The following is a 19,597-nucleotide window of genomic DNA, read 5'->3' on the forward strand; positions in this document are numbered from 1 at the left end:
GTTTTATTCTGGGTTGTCCTGGCTTTAATACCAGCATGAACAGACCTGAGACAGAGGCAAAAGAGAGTTATTCTCCTATCTAAGATCATACCATCTGGGACATCCTGATTCTCTACTAAATTAAATGATCAGGAATATAATAACCTGCCAATGCCAGATAGTGCTATTGCTGCTGCTCTAGTGACTGTACCAGTGGAAGATGTTGGCAGAGTGCTAGAAAGCATTTGGCCCAGGACAGATCAGAAAAGTCACACACCAGGCATTTCTATAAAAAATAATTTTATTTACAGAAAACAAACATATTTAAAGGCTGTTTGCTGAGAGGATTTCTCTCAGCTGCATACTCTCTGCAAGCCTACACAGAAGGGAAACTGAAACTAAAACAAGTTCAGGCAAGTTCCTCCCTTAGGCAATGCAACCATTGACACATGAAAAGGGGACAATTGAATTCAACCTCTTCACCCAGCCAAAATGATTAGTTACTATAGTAACCTTAATCTGTAGTAGAAAACATATTAACACTCCCCTTTTTATACTACAGAATAAGATGCAAACCAATTTGCTTTGTTAACACTTTGTGTCTTTCCATTCACAATATTTTAACATTACCTCCCCTTTGGTTTAACAGAAAGCTACCATCCTTCTTCTTGTGTATTTCCAAACCTAGGTAATTTGTTACAGTTCCAAGGCTTTTTAATGTGAAATGGCTTTTCATGCAGGCTTCAAAATAAAGCCTTTGTTTTTTTGTTGGTGTGAACAGCAGCAAATCATCAACATAAATGCACAGATACATACAGCCTTGTTTGTCTTTCTTCATATATACACATGGAGCTGCTTTTCCTTTTTCAAAACCAAAATTCTGCAGTTTTTCATCTAATTTTTGGTTCCAGGATCTAGCAGCTTGTTTTAACCCAAAGATTGACTTCTGCAGTTCACAGACTAGATTCTCCCCTTTTTCATAGCCAAGGGGTTGCTGCATGTATAATTTGTGGTCTAAATCACCATAGAGAAATGCAGTTTGAATGTCATAGTGGTGAACTGACATTCCTTTCAGTGCAGCAAATTTTAACAGTAATCTAATTGATTCACCTTTAGTAACTGGTGCAAAAGTCTTGTCAAAGTCTAAATCTTTCCTTTGAGTGAACCCTTTTGCAACTAACCTTGCTTTATATTTTTGGATTTTGCCATCAGCATCCCTTTTCAGTTTGAAAACCCACCTACAACCTAGACAGCATTCATTGGGAGGTAGATTTACCAGTTTCCATGTTTTATTTTCTTTCAAGGATGCTAACTCCTGTTGCATGGCAGAATGCCAATTTTTTGCAATCTCAAGTGGTAAAGCATTCACTTGTTCTAAAGACTCAGGTTCTGTGAATATGTGAAATGCCTTTACTGTTTCAGCCTGAAAACGTGATGGAGGAATGCCTTTATTACTTCTCTGAGATCTGCGAGGTAATACAGGGCTTAAATTTTGACTCCTATCACTTTCCTGAGAAGCATCTGTCTCATCAGACAGATCTTCAGTTTGCTTTTCTGGCTTAATGTCCTCATCGGGCAAAAGATCACCATCAGCAAGTCCTTGCTGTTCTCTTGTGGTGGTCAGATCAACTGGAGAGCTAGAATTTAATCTCCCCCAGTTTTGTTCAGCAAAAGAAGCGCTTTTGCTAATTATTAATTTCTCTCCCATTATGAACCTGTAACTCCTTTGGCTTTGTTCATAGCCAACAAAGATGGCTTTCTTTGTTGTGGGGCCTCCTTTCCTTCTCTGTTGTTTTGGTATATGAACCCATGCAGTGCTACCAAACACTCTAAGATGGTTTACCCTTGGTTTCACACCATAAAACAAATGGAGTGGAGTGTCCTGAATCACAGTTATACAATCTGTTTTGTACATAACAGGCAGTAGATATTGCCTCTCCCCAATACTTGAAAGATAAATGTGAATCTTTAAGCATGCATTCCATCACATTTTGCAAGGTTCTGCCCTTTCTTTCAGCAACACCATTTTGCTGAAGGGTGTAAGGGTTAGAAATAATTTGTTCTATCCCCTTTTCTGCTAGGAACCTTTTGAATTTGTGAGAAAGGTACTCTCCTCCTCTGTCACATTGGAGTGCAGGTACAGGCCTAGGGAATTTTCTATTTGCCCATGTCACAAAACCTTTAAATTTCTCAAATGCCTCACCTTTATGTTTTAAGATGTAGATAAATGTGTATCTTGAGAAATCATCAATGATGGTCATTGCATACCTTGCTTGTCCAAGACTTGGAGCAAAAGGACCAATAATGTCAGAGTGTACAATTTCCAAAAGTCTAGTTGTAACTCTGTCACTGTGCTTACTCACAGGAGCTTTTAGTGTTTTGCATTCTTTGCAAACTACACAGTCTAAGTATTTATCACAGGGTTTTATCTTTAGGTCAGCACACAGCTGTGGCATTTGTGCTATATACTTGAAATTAGCATGACCAAATCTCCTGTGCATCAGGTGTACACATTGGTCATGATATGGAGTGTTGCCAACTGCAGCCTTGCAGCTTGGCTTCCTTGCATTTTGCACAATGTACAAGGAGTCTTTTAATATACCAGTAGCACACAATTTTCCATTTTTACGTATCTCACAACCATTTTTCTTAAATGTTATGACATACCCTGTTGCAGCCAATTGTGCCACAGATAAAGGGTTTGATTGTAAATTTGGCACATACAACACACCTTTTACAGTTTCTCCCAAGCAGGATAAATACAAGTCACCTTGTCCCATAATTTTGGTCACAGACCCATCAGCCAAAGATACATTTTGTCTTTCAGTTTTAGACAGTGACACAAAAGAGCTTTTACAATTACATAAATGACAATTGGCCCCAGAATCTAACACCCATACATCAGAATTACCCTTCTCAGCAACCTGTGCAATTTGGGTTGTCTGAAGAGCCTTCTTCTGTGTTGCCCTTGTGTTCTTCTTCTCTGTCTTTCTATTCTTGGGTCTCAAGGCACAGTCTTTCTGCAAATGTCCAGCTGTATCACAAGTGAAGCATCGCTGGCTGGCTAGTGCTGTGGCCTGAGCTTCTGTTCCCTTCTTTTCCCTTGTTTTCTGGTACTGCAGCTTTCCAGAAGAGATGGGGGGGGGGATCTTTCCTCTCTCTTCTCCCATTCAGTGAGTAAGCACTGTGTAACATATGATGGGGTGAGGTCTGCTTCAGGCATAGCCTCCAGGGTACAAATCAGCATGTCCCACGTTTCACTCAGTGAGGACAGGAGGATATAGGATTTTGTGAGAGGTATAAATTCCATTCCTCTCTTCTGCAACTCAACAAACAGCTGCTGAATATAATGCAGGTGCTCAGGAAGGCTATCTCCTTCTGCAAGGTAGGCTTTGTACAGCTTTTTTGTCAGGGTAACTTTACTCCCTGCTGTTGCCTTTACATACAAGTCTCTCAAAGTGTCCCAAAGTTGCTTTGCAGACTGCATACCTCGCACGTGGACTAGCTGATTGTCCTCAACTCCCAGGATAATGGTGGCTCTAGCCTGCTCATCCTGTCTAAGCCATTCAGCACTGGGATTTTGGGGGGTTTGCTCACCAATTGGCAGCCAAAGATTCTCTCTGCGAAGATACATCTCCATCTTCAGGGCCCAATTCAAATAGTTGGTCTCTGATAGGCTCTCCAGAGGCATTGCTGAGAGCTGGGAGGTAGCCATGGCTTCTTCTTTCTTTTGCAAGTCACCTCAGCTGGCTTCTTTGTCCTGTAGACTGGCAGTTGCTGGAAAATCTCCAGGCAGCTCCAAAGAAAATCTTCACAGGTCTTTGCTACCTGCCTTTAGATTGTGCATGAGGTGTGGAGCTGATCTCTCTATTCTCTCTGGGTTTTACTGGGCTTACTGGGTTTACTGGGCTGTTTACTGGGCCCGTAACCTGTTGGCAGAGTGCTAGAAAGCATTTGGCCCAGGACAGATCAGAAAAGTCACACACCAGGCATTTCTGTAAAAATAATTTCATTTACAGAAAGCAAAACATATTTAAAGGCTGTTTGCTGAGAGGAGAGATTTCTCTCAGCTGCATACTCTCTGCAAGCCTACACAGAAGGGAAACTGAAACTAAAACAAGTTCAGGCAAGTTCCTCCCTTAGGCAATGCAACCATTAACACATGAAAAGGAAACAATTAAATTCAACCTCTTCACCCGGCCAAAATGATTAGTTACCATAGTAACCTTAATCTGTAGTAGAAAACATATTAACAGAAGACTATGTATGTGGAATGGTATGTGGAATAACCTTGGGAGATAGGTGGAAGAGCCACAGACTAGAAAACAGACAAGTGGCAGCTGAGCCCACAATGGGTTTAGCAAAATCTCAGAAGCAGCCCTCCCTAGTTTCTTGGACTGTAAAGGTGAGGAGGGAAGAGATGTATTTTCAGATTTGCAAGATCCTGTTAATGTAACCTTACAATAAAGTTAGAGAACTAGTACTTCTGGGTGTGCTTCTTGTCTGGACTTCCTTGCAAGGCTGACAGTATGGCCCTGGTAATTATACTTATATGTGCATATACATAGATGTATCTATAGCTTCATGACTTATTCTAAAGAGCACCCTGTGAACAATAAATATATGACAAGCATCAGAGAAAAGGAGGAGGAGGAGGAGGAGGAGGTGTAAGAAATAATATTTAGCAGTTTTTACCTACAGAACTGCCATTTTTCCAATGTATTTCTGGTCCCCATTCACTTGGATAAGAAGACACACTGCACCTGAATCTCAGCCTAAACTGGAAGGAATAGCATTTCACTGGATCAAAACCTTGTCTTTCAAACTTGCAGCTTTCATTTTTCCTAGACTGAATGGCAAAAGTGGCAGGCATTAATAATTTGGTTCAATATGTATATTTCCTCTTCAAGTTTACCCTAGTAGATACAGGAAAAACCAAGATTAGATAGCAAAGGCTTTTGAAACACTCAGACCTATAAGAAAGATTCATTCTTTGTGCCAGTTACCAGTAATGTAAAAAGTTAAATCCTTCATCTGCAGGTCTCATATGTAATTCAATTGCTTGCATCACAATTCAGAACACAGTAGGAATCTTAGACCATAAAAAATTATTTCAAACACAAATCGATTGATTTTTTTTTAAAGTTCTCATCTTTCTATTTTTACATTGGCAATTAAGGAGACATCACCTGGACAACATGGCTGTCTGCTGAGACACTAGAAGTAGCCCAAGAAAGAAGGAAAGCAAAAGGCAACAGTGATAGGGGGAGATATGCCCAATTAAATGCAAAATTCCAGAGGTTAGCCAGAAGAGATAAGGAATTATTTTTAAACAAGCAACGCATGGAAGTGGAAGAAGACAATAGAATAGGAAGGACAAGAGACCTCTTCCAGAAAATTAGAAACATCGGAGGTAAATTCCAGGCAAAAATGGGTATGATCAAAAACCAAGATGGCAAGGACCTAACAGAAGAAGAAGTGATCAAGAAAAGGTGGCAAGAATATACGGAAGACCTGTATAGGAAGGATAACAATATTGGGGATAGCTTTGATGGTGTGGTCAGTGAGCTAGAGCCAGACATCCTGAAGAGTGAGGTTGAATGGGCCTTAAGAAGCATTGCTAATAACAAGGCAGCAGGAGACGATGGCATCCCAGCTGAACTGTTCAAAATCTTGCAAGATGATGCTGTCAAGGTAATGCACGCTATATGCCAGCAAATTTGGAAAACACAAGAATGGCCATCAGATTGGAAAAAATCAACTTATATCCCCATACCAAAAAAGGGGAACACTAAAGAATGTTCAAACTATCAAACAGTGGCACTCATTTCACATGCCAGTAAGATAATACTCAAGATCCTGCAAGGTAGACTTCAGCAATTCATGGAGCGAGACTTTCCAGATGTACAAGCTGGGTTTAGAAAAGGCAGAGGAACTAGGGACCAAATTGCCAATATCTGCTGGATAATGGAAAAAGCCAGGGAGTTTCAGAAAAACATCTATTTCTGTTTTATTGACTATTCTAAAGCCTTTGACTGTGTGGACCATAACAAATTGTGGCAAGTTCTTAGTGGTATGAGGATACCAACTCATCTTGTCTGCCTCCTGAAGAATCTGTATAATGACCAAGTAGCAACAGTAAGAACAGACCACGGAACAACAGACTGATTTAAGATTGGGAAAGGAGTATGGCAGGGCTGTATACTCTCACCCTACCTATTCAACTTGTACGCAGAACACATCATGCGACATGCTGGGCTTGAGGAATCCAAGGCTGGAGTTAAAATCGCTAGAAGAAACATTAACAATCTCAGATATGCAGATGATACCACTTTGATGGCTGAAAGCGAAGAGGAACTGAGGAGCCTTATGATGAAGGTGAAAGAAGAAAGTGCAAAAGCTGGCTTGCAGCTAAACCTCAAAAAAACCAAGATTATGGCAACCAGCTTGATTGATAACTGGCAAATAGAGGGAGAAAATGTAGAAGCAGTGAAAGACTTTGTATTTCTAGGTGCAAAGATTACTGCAGATGCTGGGGCTGTTGACGACCGACAGGAAACTCTGGCCTGGGCTGGTCCATGAAGTCACGAAGAGTCGGAAGCGACTAAATGAATAAACAGCAACACCTGGACAACAGTTTGCAAGCCTATGCTTTTTTGTGATTACTGTCATCACCAGGAAAAAGATTTCATTGTGAGGTTCATCATATTAGTGTGGCACCTGATGGAATCTTAGAGCATACAAGTTGGAAGGAACCTTATAATCTTCTAGCCCTGATCAATGTAGCAATCCACTAAATCATCCCTGATAGGTGCCATTCAGCCATTTGAAATCCAGTCCATTTGAAATGCTCCAGAAAGGAGGTGTCCACCAGTATTCTAGGCAGACTATTCTGCTGCTACAGGACTCTTACCATCACAAAATTCCTCCTAATATTCCTCCTAAATGTATCCTTCCTTTTCACTTCAATCTGTCATTCCTTGTCCTCCTTTCCATTTCAACAGAGAACAGCTCCATTCCTATTGCACATGGCAGATTTTTAAATATTTGTAGGTCACCCACCTTTTCAACATTTCCATCCCCTTTACCTTTGAATCTGTGTAACAAAAGATTGCATCTGACACGTACCCAATCTTCATCAAATTCACTTTTGTACTGATATTCCAATACAAAACAATGTCGAGTGAAAGGTGGCTTATATTCTATGATGACTTTGTCATGTTTCCAATGGAAGGTAACATTTTCGGGAGGTTTGGGCTTCACTGGTAAAGATGAAATCAAATCAGTATAGATAAAATCTTTCTAGATACACACAGATCTGCTTTTCATTTTTTTAATGCTTCTTACATTGCAAGAATACATATGCTTACTAATTCTTTTAAAAGTCCCCTTTGCTTGTACATTAATCTTTCTATACACTGGAATTTTCATTATCTTTTAAATATATAATGCACCACGTTTTACTATAAATTTCAATAAATCCAGAATGTTGCAGGTGGTCTGATTGGGTAGTACTATGCCTACTGGGAATAAAAAGTAAGAGCCAAGCTAGGTTTATAATATTTCTAATTGATTTTTTAAAAATTGGCAATTTCTATGCATTTATGTGTTCTTAGTTTTGTTTAAAAATTCTTTCCTTAGAAGGCCTTGATGCTAAAGCAGGGTGTTACGTAGCTGCCAAGAAATCAGTGTCTTCTCAGACATTGAAAGGAATTATATTATGAAGAAACCAAAATTTCCTGTCTATAGGACCAGGGTAGGCTGCAGGTTAAATTGAGTGGTATTTGAAGGAAGCCAGAAAAAATATCCATTATCAGATTTCTCTCCTACGTCTTCCTTCGAAATTGTATTTCAGGTGGCTTGTAATCCTTACGTCCCATTTTGACTCACCAAGAACATATTCCTCTAGTCAAGAATTAAATTTCAATTTCCTTCATCCAATTCATGTCTCAGGACTCCTACACTGCTAGGAACCTGAGCTGCTCCCTTTGATTTCAGCCCCTGAAGATTTTAACCCCAAGGAAAACATATTATCCATATGTCAGGTTTACCCATTGTGAAAGGACAGGCTTAGCAATTTCTCAGATCAGGTTTATCATTTTGGTGATTTCTAAAGTCCCTTTTTTGGGAGAGATGGGCGGTGATAGAAATTTGAAATATAAATAAATAATAAAATTTTGGTAGTCCTTTTGCAAGGCAGCTCAGTCACCAGAATAGATTTGTTCTCTCTGTATTAAATATGTAATCTGCACTTTGCTGTAGAAAGTTCAGGGTGAAGGGAAGAACTAAAAGTACAGTAGTGTTAGAGTCTGATCTTCAGGTAGTCTGAAAGCAAACTATCCCAGGTTGGTCATTTCAGGTAGGGTTGAGAGAAACTCCAGCTGAAATCCAACATAGCTGCTAATCAGTGTAGACAGTAGTGAGACGGAACAGTGTCTTTCTTGGAATAAGGCAGCTCCCTATGGCCCTATTTTAGAATAAGGGGATATTTTCTCAACAAAAATGTCAAATCCGCACATTCATGACAAATTTTGTTAAAAATAGTCTACCTGGCAATTAAATAGTTAATTCTTTAGAGAGAGAAATAATGATTATAATGAATTTTCTCACTCTTCCTCAAAACTGCTTGATTAGTAAGGGCTCATTAAAATCTCAACCAGCTGAAATTTCCAGCTCAGTAAAGACCTGAGATATTTTAAGAAAATCAGTCTGGAATTAATCCAGGAATTAAGTCACATTCTTATGATTGCTTACTATGTTTTTGTCATGAAAAATGATACTAAGTAATAAATTACAAACAATACTATGCATGCAATTACAATTACACTGAATACAAAATACCCCCTAATTATATCTGTCACAGGAGTAGATTTCCAATAGATAAAAAATATAGACTTACAGAATTTTATACTCTCTAGTTTAAAATCCTTGTAAAGTTCTTGTGTCCCATTTGTATCTCTGATGGAGATATCAAATTCATATCCTTCACGTTGAAAAATACAACCAATACTGTATCCATGATCTTGAACATATTGTACACATTGCTTCCAATTCTGTTCCTCAAATCTAAAATTGAAATAGCAATATTAAACAGTGTATCTAATATGACTTCAGTTAAATGTGTGGAAGGAGGTAATTCTCGACCATAAGAAAGTAGGAATTCTGGTCCTGGTGTGGCTCCTGTATCATACAAAACTCTCCTTTGAGAATCACAGCAATGAATACTTTGAAAAATAAAATATTCCTATTATTTTGCAGCAAGTGCTGATTGCTTCATTGTCCCAGGTTTAAACAGAAGAAATCCCATGCCTTCTGAAGGTATCGGCTTTTTCCCACCCTGAAAAATTCTGATTTTCTAATAAGAGTAAAAGTCTTAGCTTTTGTAGGCCAAAAAAAGAATAAACAGTTCCTGGGAACTTGTGTGTGTGTTGTCTTTTCCTGTGTCAGTGTATGTGTGTGTGCGTGCATGTGAGTGTAGAAGAGGACCCCCTGGGTTGTATATTCACTCCTTCTACTCATAGGAACTAATATTAAAATCTTAGCTGAGTTCAGTATGCTCAAATCATACAAAACCCAGTTCAATTTTTACAGTGAAATAATGTAGACTCAACAATGTGAACTTGAGAAAAAGAGAAGGCAGGAGAAAAAAATGAACCCAACCCATAGTGCTAATGCCAGCCTTTCTGCAGTCTGAGAAGGATGGATGGAGGCTTCTTCTTAGATTCACAAAAGATTCCATCTGTTTTCTTCTTCAAAAGAAGGTAATAGCAGTAAAAGGTAAATGCCAGGGAGGCACAATGATGTTAAAGTGCTCTGCAGATATTCTTGTTGTTACAGCTGGTACTGTTAATTTTCTCTGCCAATGACGTCTTTCCGTTCAATGGTACCATATAGGCATATAGGCAGAGGTTAAGTATCAATGTAGTAACCTTTGAACCACATTCTGCATGAAGCTTAGTATCTCTGGTGTAGTAGAAAAAGTGCCCACAACCACAGGACTGAAATCACCACAGATTCCTTCTACCACACACCATTCTTCACACCAGAGTCCCCTGTTGGGGGGAGATGGGCGGTGATATAAATTTAAATAAATAAATAAATTCTTACACCAAAATTCCTAGCATTTGTCCCTAGATTAAGATCCTGCAGGGTTAGGGTTAGGGTTAGGGTGGAAAGAAAAAAAAATCCAACAATGTGTGTCTCCAGCTGTCAGGGCAGTTCAAGATCTGTCTTACAAGAAACATGTGAGGGTAAAATCATTGGGGGTAAAAGCTACTTCATTGGTCTTCTAGGTAATGAGAACTCAGTGGCAACAAGCTTTCCAATTTAAGGGCGAAAGCAGGGCATAAAGTGCAGCAACCAGGGATGTCCACAGTCAAAACAGTCAAGATGGTGGCTTTGACACTGTAAATGAAGCCCTGCCCTCAAGCCATCTGGACATATTTGACCCGCATCCCTCTGGGTGTCCTTGTGCACAACCAGAACAAAGTGCAGAGCAGGTTTTGACTGCCATGACCAAGACAGTAATCTTGTGCAGCAGCAGTCAGACTGATTAAAAGGTCATTTAAGAGCAACAGTATAAGAGTGGGTTTAATAATGACTACACAAGTCATGGTTTGAATATATTTAAGCAATTACTTTGCTGTTGTGATGGTATAAATATCAACTGCACAGATTTTACAAATTTCTCTCAGAGCTTAAACTAGTAGCATTTTTTAAAAGGATCTGTTCCTATGATGATCACCAGGTAGAGTTAAAGATGTAACAGTGCCCACAGTGGATAAGGCCTGATCATTTTTCCCACTGCCTCTCTCAGCAGCTTTTACAGTTTCCCTAATTTAATCTAAAGAACTCTATTTTCATTCCTCCAGTAGAATACTATATGCAATTCTTCATGTTTTCTTTTTTCCACAGGATGGGCGTTTGCAAGAGGAATCAGCATTGGAGTGTTGCTCTGGATGTCCCACTTGTGGCTTTCTTTTCAGCACCTGTTTGACCACCATTGGAACAAAATGCTGCACTCCTATTAGATTAGTAGGTTAGTTCTAGAAAAATGTATCTGCAGATAGTTCTGAATAGAATGTTAGAACTGTGCGTTAAAGAAGGTCCAGTGAGATCCATTGTATTGGTTTCCTCACACTTAGGTTTTAAGTTAATGGAAGTGTCAAAAATACAGAAAGTTCAGCCATCAAGACAAAAATTGTATCTGGACTTTTTTCAAATTAGAATTAACAATGGATATTTGTATCCAAAGGAAGCCAGATTGGCATTTACCAGTTAGAGTCACAGCTCAAAGAATAAAAAAAGTCTTACTTATTTATTTATTTATTCATTCATTCATTCATTCATTCATTCATTCATTCATTCATTCATTACATTCAATTCCACCTTCTGTAGATCAGGATCAGCCCTCTGTGGTCCTAGCCCCAAAACTATGCCACTGAAGTTCAAAGAATGGTGATCTGTTTGCTGCTGTTTTTTTTTTAAGTAAAATAGTACAATGAAATTGATATGTTAAGCCTATCATAGATTTCCATAAATCTATGATAAGCTTATATCAATTTCATTGTCTAAAAGCTCTCAAGGATTTAAAAAATGAAAAAGGGAGCCCCTAGTTATAAAAAAATTGCCTATTCTTCTTCTAAATAAAACAAAAGAATGGGGCAAATGATGAAGAACAACATCATCTACAGTACATTGTTGTAAAACTGTGCTACTCCTGTTCCAAGAAATCACTAGAATTAAAACTTAGAATTTCAAAGCAAGTCTAATCAATAGTACTTACCTATAAAACACTGTAAAGTTCCTGCTAGTAAACATTTCGATACGACTCCACAAGATCTCCATCTGCTCATTATGGATATTTTTTATTTTATAATTTATGCAGTCATGATTGTTGGAAAAATCTGGATGATTGTAATGAAAAGTAAAATATGACATTTGTATAATAAAAACTGTTTGCAGATTAGAGCTTCCTGTGCTCAACATGCTTCAATAGTGAAACATCTCTGTGTTTTCACAACTCAACATTTAGTGTATATTTACAATGACGAAAAGCCAAAATGTAGGTCTCACGGGCTGCAAAGAGTTATTTATGGATTCAACCAAATTTGCAAATCACCTTTCAAATTACAGCTCTTGTGTCATCTAATAAAGTTATAGCCAAAACTTAGAGTAACTTTGGACAAGGACTACCATACAGCATGAAAGAGATTGTGATTGGAAAATAATTAACAAATAAGGAATTAGTGCATATACAGGAAATTTGCACACACTTAAAATTCCTTATATTTCAGTATATTTCACTACAAACGATTGGATTATTTAGATTGATCATTTGTTTGCAGCAAATGGACACATATAATACAATTCACAAAAAAATCATTCACAAAAGAAAAATGTTCAGTTCTCTCCTTCTGCAGCCACCAGTGCCACCCAAATTCTCCCTGGAGAGTTAAAAAGGGATGGGATACAAAAGTGTTATTCTTTCATTATGCTTTATTTGGCTCAAAATTCAGACAATTTACCTTTCCTCCAGCGGCTTCCCTTCTCATTCTACATTATTTAGCTGACACTAGAAGGTAGGAAGTGTTGGGAAACTTTATTTCCATGAACACCTTAAGACTCAAGGCAAGGTTGTTGCAATTTCCATTGGTGCCAATTTATATATTCAATTTATCCTCAGTTATGATGTGTGATCATGTATGAAAGGATTCCCATAAATCCTACCATGCACTTTTTAAAAGTAATTTTTACTGAAGAAATCTTTTACAGAGTAAAAACAATACAAACTTAGAGAAGAAAAAGAAGAGAAAACTGATAAATGAGAAAGAAAAAAGAGAAAAAAGACAGAAAATAAAGAAAAAGAAAAGTAAAATATATAAAAAAGTAGCTTCCAATCTTCGTTATAGCAGTTATAAATGCATTTATATTTTATCCTCTCATTCTAAAGTTATACTGTGGCTAAATCCCACCATGTACTGATTGAATGAACACAGAAGCTTACAGTATGTGGGGCTGTTCAAGCTAACGAAGCCCATATTTGTAATTAATATTGTTTCTCCTCTTTGAGGAACATCTAACAGTCTTGAGGAGGTCTTGTACAGACAGTCCCTATGCTAATGATGACAGCCTGAGTGGGCTAGATAATCTAGAATTATCCCATATATAACTGGTTGGAGTTCTACTTTAGGACCCTGAACCAGTTTGAAAGCAGATCCAGACCTCTGTTATCCTTCAAATTGACTACGTTTGAGAGTGTAGTTGATTTATTCCTGACCCATTGTGGGCATATTTGATACTGCCATAAAGCTAATCTATGTATCTGCAGAGCTTGTGCATAGCTATTTTTCCCATTTGCCTTACTATTATCTCTCCCCTACGGGGGGACTCTGGGCGGCTTACAATAAAACAGGATTAAACTATAAAACCATTACATTACAAAATACAAAAAAAATATAAATATAATAAAATCTACATGGCGAAAAGACCTTAATCAGTCCTTGAGTGTAATAGGCCCTTCAGAATCACTTCATGGTGCTAGCCATCCCCAGATGTAATTATTCGCCCTCCCGTTCCAAGCCAGCCTACAAAACCAGGTCTTTAATCTTTTGCAGAAGTCCAGGAGTGAGGGGGCTTGTCTCACATCTGGGGGAAGGATGTTTCAAAGGGTGGGAGCTACAACAGAGAAGGCACACTTCCGAGACCCCTCTAGATGGAATTCTTTTATAGATGGGGCCCGTAACATGCCCTCCCTGCATAATCAGATGGGGCGGGTCAATGTAATAGGGATGAGACGGTCCCTCAGATATCCTGGTCCCATGCCATGTAGGGCTTTAAAGGTGATAACCAACACCTTGAATTGGACTTGGAAGCAAACTGAGACCCAGTGGAGCTCGCGCAACAGAGGTGTTATGTGTGCAAATCTTGGAACACCCAAGATTGTCCACGCGGCCGCATTCTGGACCATCTGTAGCTTCCGGATATTCTTCAAGGGTAGCCCCATGTAGAGTGCATTACAGTAATCTATATGGGAGATGACCAGGGCATGAGTGACTGTTCGGAGGGCCTCTCGGTCCAGGAAAGGACGTAACTGGTACACAACACAAAGTTGGGCAAAGGCCCTCCTGGCCACGACTGCCACCTGCTCTTCAAGCAGGAGTCGTGAGTCCAGGAGGACCCCCAAGTTACGCACCGGGTCTGTCTGGGGCAGTGCAACCCCATCCAGCACTAAAGATGACAAATTCCTGGCACACGAGGTGCCATTAATCCACAGCCACTCCATCTTACTAGGGTTCAGCTGAAGCCTGGTGTTCCCGGTCCAGGCCCCCACAGCCCCCAGACACTTGGGAAGGGTGGTCATGGCGTCACTTACTTTACCCGGGATGGAGATATACAATTGAGTATCATCAGCATACTGATGGTACCTCATCCCATGGTTATGAATGATCTCACCCTGCGGTTTCATGTAAATGTTAAAAAGGAGAGGGGAGAGTACTGATCCCTGTGGCACCCCACAAAGAAAGGGCCGTGGGGCCGATCTCTCCTCCCCTATTAACACTGACTGGGACAAGCCCTGGAGGAAGGAGGTGAATCAGCACAAGACTATGCCACCCACCCCCAACTCCCTGAGCCGACCCAAAAAGATACCATGATCGATGGTATTGAAAGCCACTGAGAGGTCAAGAAGAGCCAGGATGGATGCACTCCCTCCATCCTGCTCCCACCAGAGATCATCTATAAGTGCAACCAATGCCGTTTCCATCCCATAACTGGGCCTGAAACCTGACTGAAAGGGGTCTAGATAATCCATTTCATGCAGGATTCTCTGGAGCTGCAACACCACCACTTTCTCAACCACTTTCCCCAAAAAGGGGAAAATTGTCCAGTATGCTGGGGTCCAGCAATGGTTTCTTGAGGAGGGGGTGCACCAGCTGGACCCCAGCATTTGAAGGCTGCTGGAAATACCCTCTCTCTCAAGGATGCATTTACCATCACCTGGACCCAACCACATGTCCCCTTCCGAGCTGCCTTCACCTGCCAGGAGGGGCATGGATCTAATTGGCAAGTGGTGGTGTTTACAGTCTGGAAGATCCTGTCCACTTCCTCAGGCCCAATAGGATCAAACTGTTCCCAGAAACAGGGTAAGAACGTTCCCCGGGCATCTCCCCAGATACTGCCTCACGCTCAGAGTCCAACTTGGAGCGAATCCAAGAGATTTTATCCTGCAGATGCCTAGAAAACTCCTCAGCTCAGCCCTGAAGATGGATCTCTAAGTCCCTTTTCCCCAAGAGGGATTGGGTAATCTTAAACCGGGCCTCCGGGCAGCATTCTGTGGATGCAATAAGAGCAGAGTAATACTGGCATTTCACTGCTCTTACCGCCACAGGGTAGGCCTTAATAGCAGCTCTAGCTTGTGTTCGGTCAGATTCTGTCTTTGTCCTCCTCCAGTGGCTCTCTAGGCATCTCTTAATTCTCTTCAGAACCCTCAGCTCCTCCGTGAACCACAGGGAGTATTGATGGGATAAGAGAGGCCACACAGGCGCAATCCTATCCAAGGCTCCGGCCACCTCCCTATTCCAGGCGGCAGCCAGGGCCTCCGCTGGACCGTGCAGCAGATCCCCGGGTATAACCCCCAGCTCCCTCTGAAACCCTGCTGGGTCCATTAGTCACCAGGGCAGACCAATCAAATAGGTCCTGCCTCCCTGCGGAGGGGGGCGGCATAGGAGAATCTCAGGCTCACCAGGGCATGATCTGACCATGCCTCTACTATGCCTCCTTATTCCTGAGTTTCAGTTTTTTCAAGGAGAAAAGTACCTCAGCATGTTTCAAGTCCATCCCATACTAACTGGTCAGAATTGTTTTGCATTTCAAAACATGCAACATGAAGGAAGGCCAAGGATGCTCTCTCTTTCATTCTATTTATGCATCTTGAATGCAAGGAATTTATATAATATTCCTGTTGTGTGGTGTAAAGTTGGGGAGATTTTTGTTACTGCAGGACCTGTTGTGGTTTGAGTGATTATTACTCCTTATTTACAGTTTTCTGAGGTCAGCTAGTTTGAAGACAATTGTAAATAATCTTCAGAGTGCTTTCAAGGAAAAGGAAGTGGTGGTGATATGGAACTTCAGAAAGCCCGTTCCCAAAATTTCACTGAATATTCATTAAAAAGACAGTGAGGAAGAAATGAGTTCTGGCTAGCTCTTAAGTTCCTTTCACATTGTTTCAATGCATGGAGAGGATTCTGTGTGCCCTCGTTATTGAGTATGAATATTCAGAGGCAAAGGGGAAAAAAAGTTCTAGCATGAAGAATCAAATTTTAAATGACCAATATATTAGGAAGAATATTGTGTTCCACTTGCTGATTGCCTTGGGACTGATGAACAGAAGAAAATACATTCTGGCCTTTACCATTGAGAATCGGGGTGGGGAGGGCTCATGCCCTATCTCAGAACATCAACCTTGCCCCTTCTATTAACCAGTGGCAGCTGTAGGAGTTTCTTTCCTACTTTCTGCCAGTGAGAACACTTAGAAAAACTATTACCATTCCCGTTCAATGTTCTAGAATGACTGTTATTTTTTAATGGATTCATGCTTTTACCTTAATCCCAATGTGGCCAAGGGGTATGTATGAAAGTCCTGTATTTCACTCTGTGTGTCTGTGTGTGTGCCTTCAAGTCACTCTTGACTCCTGGTGATTGCCTGGACAAGTTCTGCTTTTCTTGGCAACATTCTTCAAAAGTGATTTGCCATTCTTTTCTGAGACAGAGTGACTGGTCCAAAATTACTCAGTTGGTGTTGTGCCTAAGGCAGGACTAGAACTTGTGGTCTCCCAGCTTCTGGCCTGGTGCCTTTAACTGCTACAACTATCTGGCTATTCTGTATGTATTTCGCTGTAGATATCCATATTTCAGTTAATTCCAAAGGAAGGTATAAGAATACCTTTTTCAGATCAAGAATTATAAGCAGCCAAAGGTATTACAGAGTGATGGAGAGACAAGTCACAGAAAACAAATTCCCAACAGTCTCCACCACTTTCCACCAATCAAGTAAGGTCAAAAGAGAGCAGCAAAACAAATTCCAAATCAATCTGAAATTAAGATAAATTATCCTTTTTTGCTTGGGATAAAAACATTTGGGAAATAGGAAAAAATAATTTGTGTGCAGTATAGTGTAGAACTGAAGGGACTGTGAGTACATATATGTGGATGGACTTTGGTGTTGGAGAAGACTCCTGAGAATGCCATGGACAGCCAAGGAGACAAACAAATGGATCATCAAACAAATCAACCCAGAGTTTTCACTTGAGGCACAAATGACCATGCTTAAATTATCCTACTTCAGACACATTATGCAAAGACCCAGCTCTCTGGAGAAGACTCTAATGCTGGGAAAGGGGGAAGGAAAGAGAAGAGGATGACTAGCAGCAACATGGATGGACTCAGTTACAGTGGCAATGAGTGCACTATTGGGAGAATTGAAATAAGTCCAATAATCATCATGGAGAAAATCTATCTTTGTGGTAACTAGGAGTCAAAAACAACTTGATGACACATAATCAATCAATCAATCAATCAATCTTTCAAATGCTACCTATTTCTTCTGAGATGTCTTCCTCATCAGAAAATCCAGTGGGGGGACATAAACCTTCAAAAGAAATAAGTAAAAGTGAATGAAAAAGGAAAAATCCTGAGCAGCTGCTGCTGTAAACGGTTAACAAGAAAACCTTTAACTGTTATTAACATGTGTTAATAGATTATTCTCCCTGTCTATAATAATTTTTGCTTTGTAAAATGGGTTTTAAAGTAACAACATAACAAGAGAATGTTGATGTAATATTAAATTTCTTGAGATATTCCAGGAAATCAAAGATACTGGTCACTATAATTTTACATCTGTCTTTTAATTATAAACAATGCATTAATCCAAACTTAGTTATATTACAGTAGACTGACTGATTTATTCATAATAATTTAAATCCCATTGGTTTCAGCATGTTTATTCTGAATATAGTCAAACAATATTATTTATTTATTTAATTATTTATTTAATCGGTTTATAGGCTGTCATCATTAGCAACTAAGAGCATAACAATATAATAGACACAAATTAAAACCCAATTGGGCAATAACAGTAAAATATTAACAACTCAGTTTGGGGAGATAACAGACTAAATACACAACCTATGAAAGATAAGTCAGCCAAAATTAAAATCAATACCTAAATTGAACAATAAATTATTCTGCCACAGGGCCTGCTGAAAAACAAAACAAAACAGCATTCAAAATGACAAAATATATAAATAAAATGACAAAATAAAAAAATGCAAACAAATAAAATATATTGAATTTAACCAATTAAGTAAAACTTAATTATATCTTATTGAAAATGTTTTACAACCATATCTTCTTTATGTATTACCACTGTCCTAAAAGTTGTAGCATGTTCTATATTGTTAGAGAAAGTTGTGTCTTGTTTTCTCTAGCGTATGCTTAAAATTATTGTATTTGTCTCTATTATTTACCGTGAAACCTAGCAGAAGTTTTGTTATATTTCAACTTTGTACATAAACAGTCTAAAATCACTGTACATCAACACTAAAGTAGCCTGGAAAACAGTGTTATGTTGAAGACTGATTTCGCTCTAACTTTTCTTCTAGTCCTTGTACACAATTTAAAAAGAATACATAGTTTGTATTACAAATGGATGTATTTAAATTGCAACTTACTTTGTGCCCATAACTGAGAAATTAGCAGGTAGATCCAAAGTAGTACAGCAACACAAGCTTGAATATCCTGTCCCATAACTCTTAATTGAGTCTATAGTCAAATTTTTATCAATGTAAATTGCAGCAATGATTCTCTACAACTAATTTTTTTTACTGGATATCTCTATATCAATCAATCAAATCTAGAGGAAATGACTATAGGAAATCATTACAATAGTAGCAGTATGAAGTTCTTAAAAGAACGGTACACTTCTGCTGTAGAGAGTGATAATGGGCCTCACACAACACTCTTCAAACCCAAGTCCATATGTTTGTCAACTCAGAAGTGAAACTAATGTTTCTTTCTGAGCTGCACAATAAAAGGCTTCTTTGAGCCACTGTTGTTGGATAACTTGTAATTTCATATCTCCCTTTTGCTGTTCTTTTGCAGCATTTTGCACATACAACTGAGACTGTACGAGCTTGAGAGTTCTATTATATTTTAAATGATATGGAAACAGAAGTCTGTAATGAAGCTTATATTAAGCTCAAACCATCCTTGCAGAATGTCCTCCTGCTTTAGCTAATGATAAACACTTCTTTGTGCATATCCTGAGACAATTCTGGAACTTTTAAATTTGTTGTCCATTTTTATCAAATTGATTTTAAATTCAGCATAGTCATAGACTTCATCGGTCAGATGATGGATGCCAGGTTTCAGACTAATAGCTAAGTCGATAATCTTTTACAAGCAATAAAACGTTTAACCCTAGAAGAACCTGTTTTTGTAGTTCAGCTTAAATACTACCAAGCACTTCTGTTTCTTAAAAAAAACCTCTTAGCATATCTTCCCCAGAAATCAATGCAAAACAGGCTATTACATGTAGCAGATTAAAAAGAAACCTTCCGTA

The 19,597-nt window shown here is 39.2% G+C and overlaps 1 protein-coding gene across 1 annotated transcript in view; it reads right to left on the bottom strand.

Moving 5' to 3' along the window:
• Positions 1-18,820, bottom strand: part of CRLF2 (cytokine receptor like factor 2) — a 32,155-nt gene extending 13,335 nt beyond the window's left edge. Inside the window, exons 1-6 of the mRNA XM_063305045.1 lie at positions 18,708-18,820; positions 17,573-17,626; positions 11,765-11,885; positions 8,879-9,045; positions 7,108-7,241; positions 4,675-4,828 (exon numbers count right to left, since the gene is read on the bottom strand). Coding sequence (XP_063161115.1) covers positions 4,675-4,828; positions 7,108-7,241; positions 8,879-9,045; positions 11,765-11,885; positions 17,573-17,626; positions 18,708-18,783 — 706 coding nt within the window. The 5' untranslated portion in view covers positions 18,784-18,820. The remainder of the gene's footprint in view (positions 1-4,674; positions 4,829-7,107; positions 7,242-8,878; positions 9,046-11,764; positions 11,886-17,572; positions 17,627-18,707) is intronic.
• Positions 18,821-19,597: the final 777 nt, after the last annotated feature.

This window comes from Candoia aspera, chromosome 5 (assembly GCF_035149785.1).
Source record: "Candoia aspera isolate rCanAsp1 chromosome 5, rCanAsp1.hap2, whole genome shotgun sequence".
NCBI lineage: Eukaryota > Metazoa > Chordata > Lepidosauria > Squamata > Boidae > Candoia > Candoia aspera.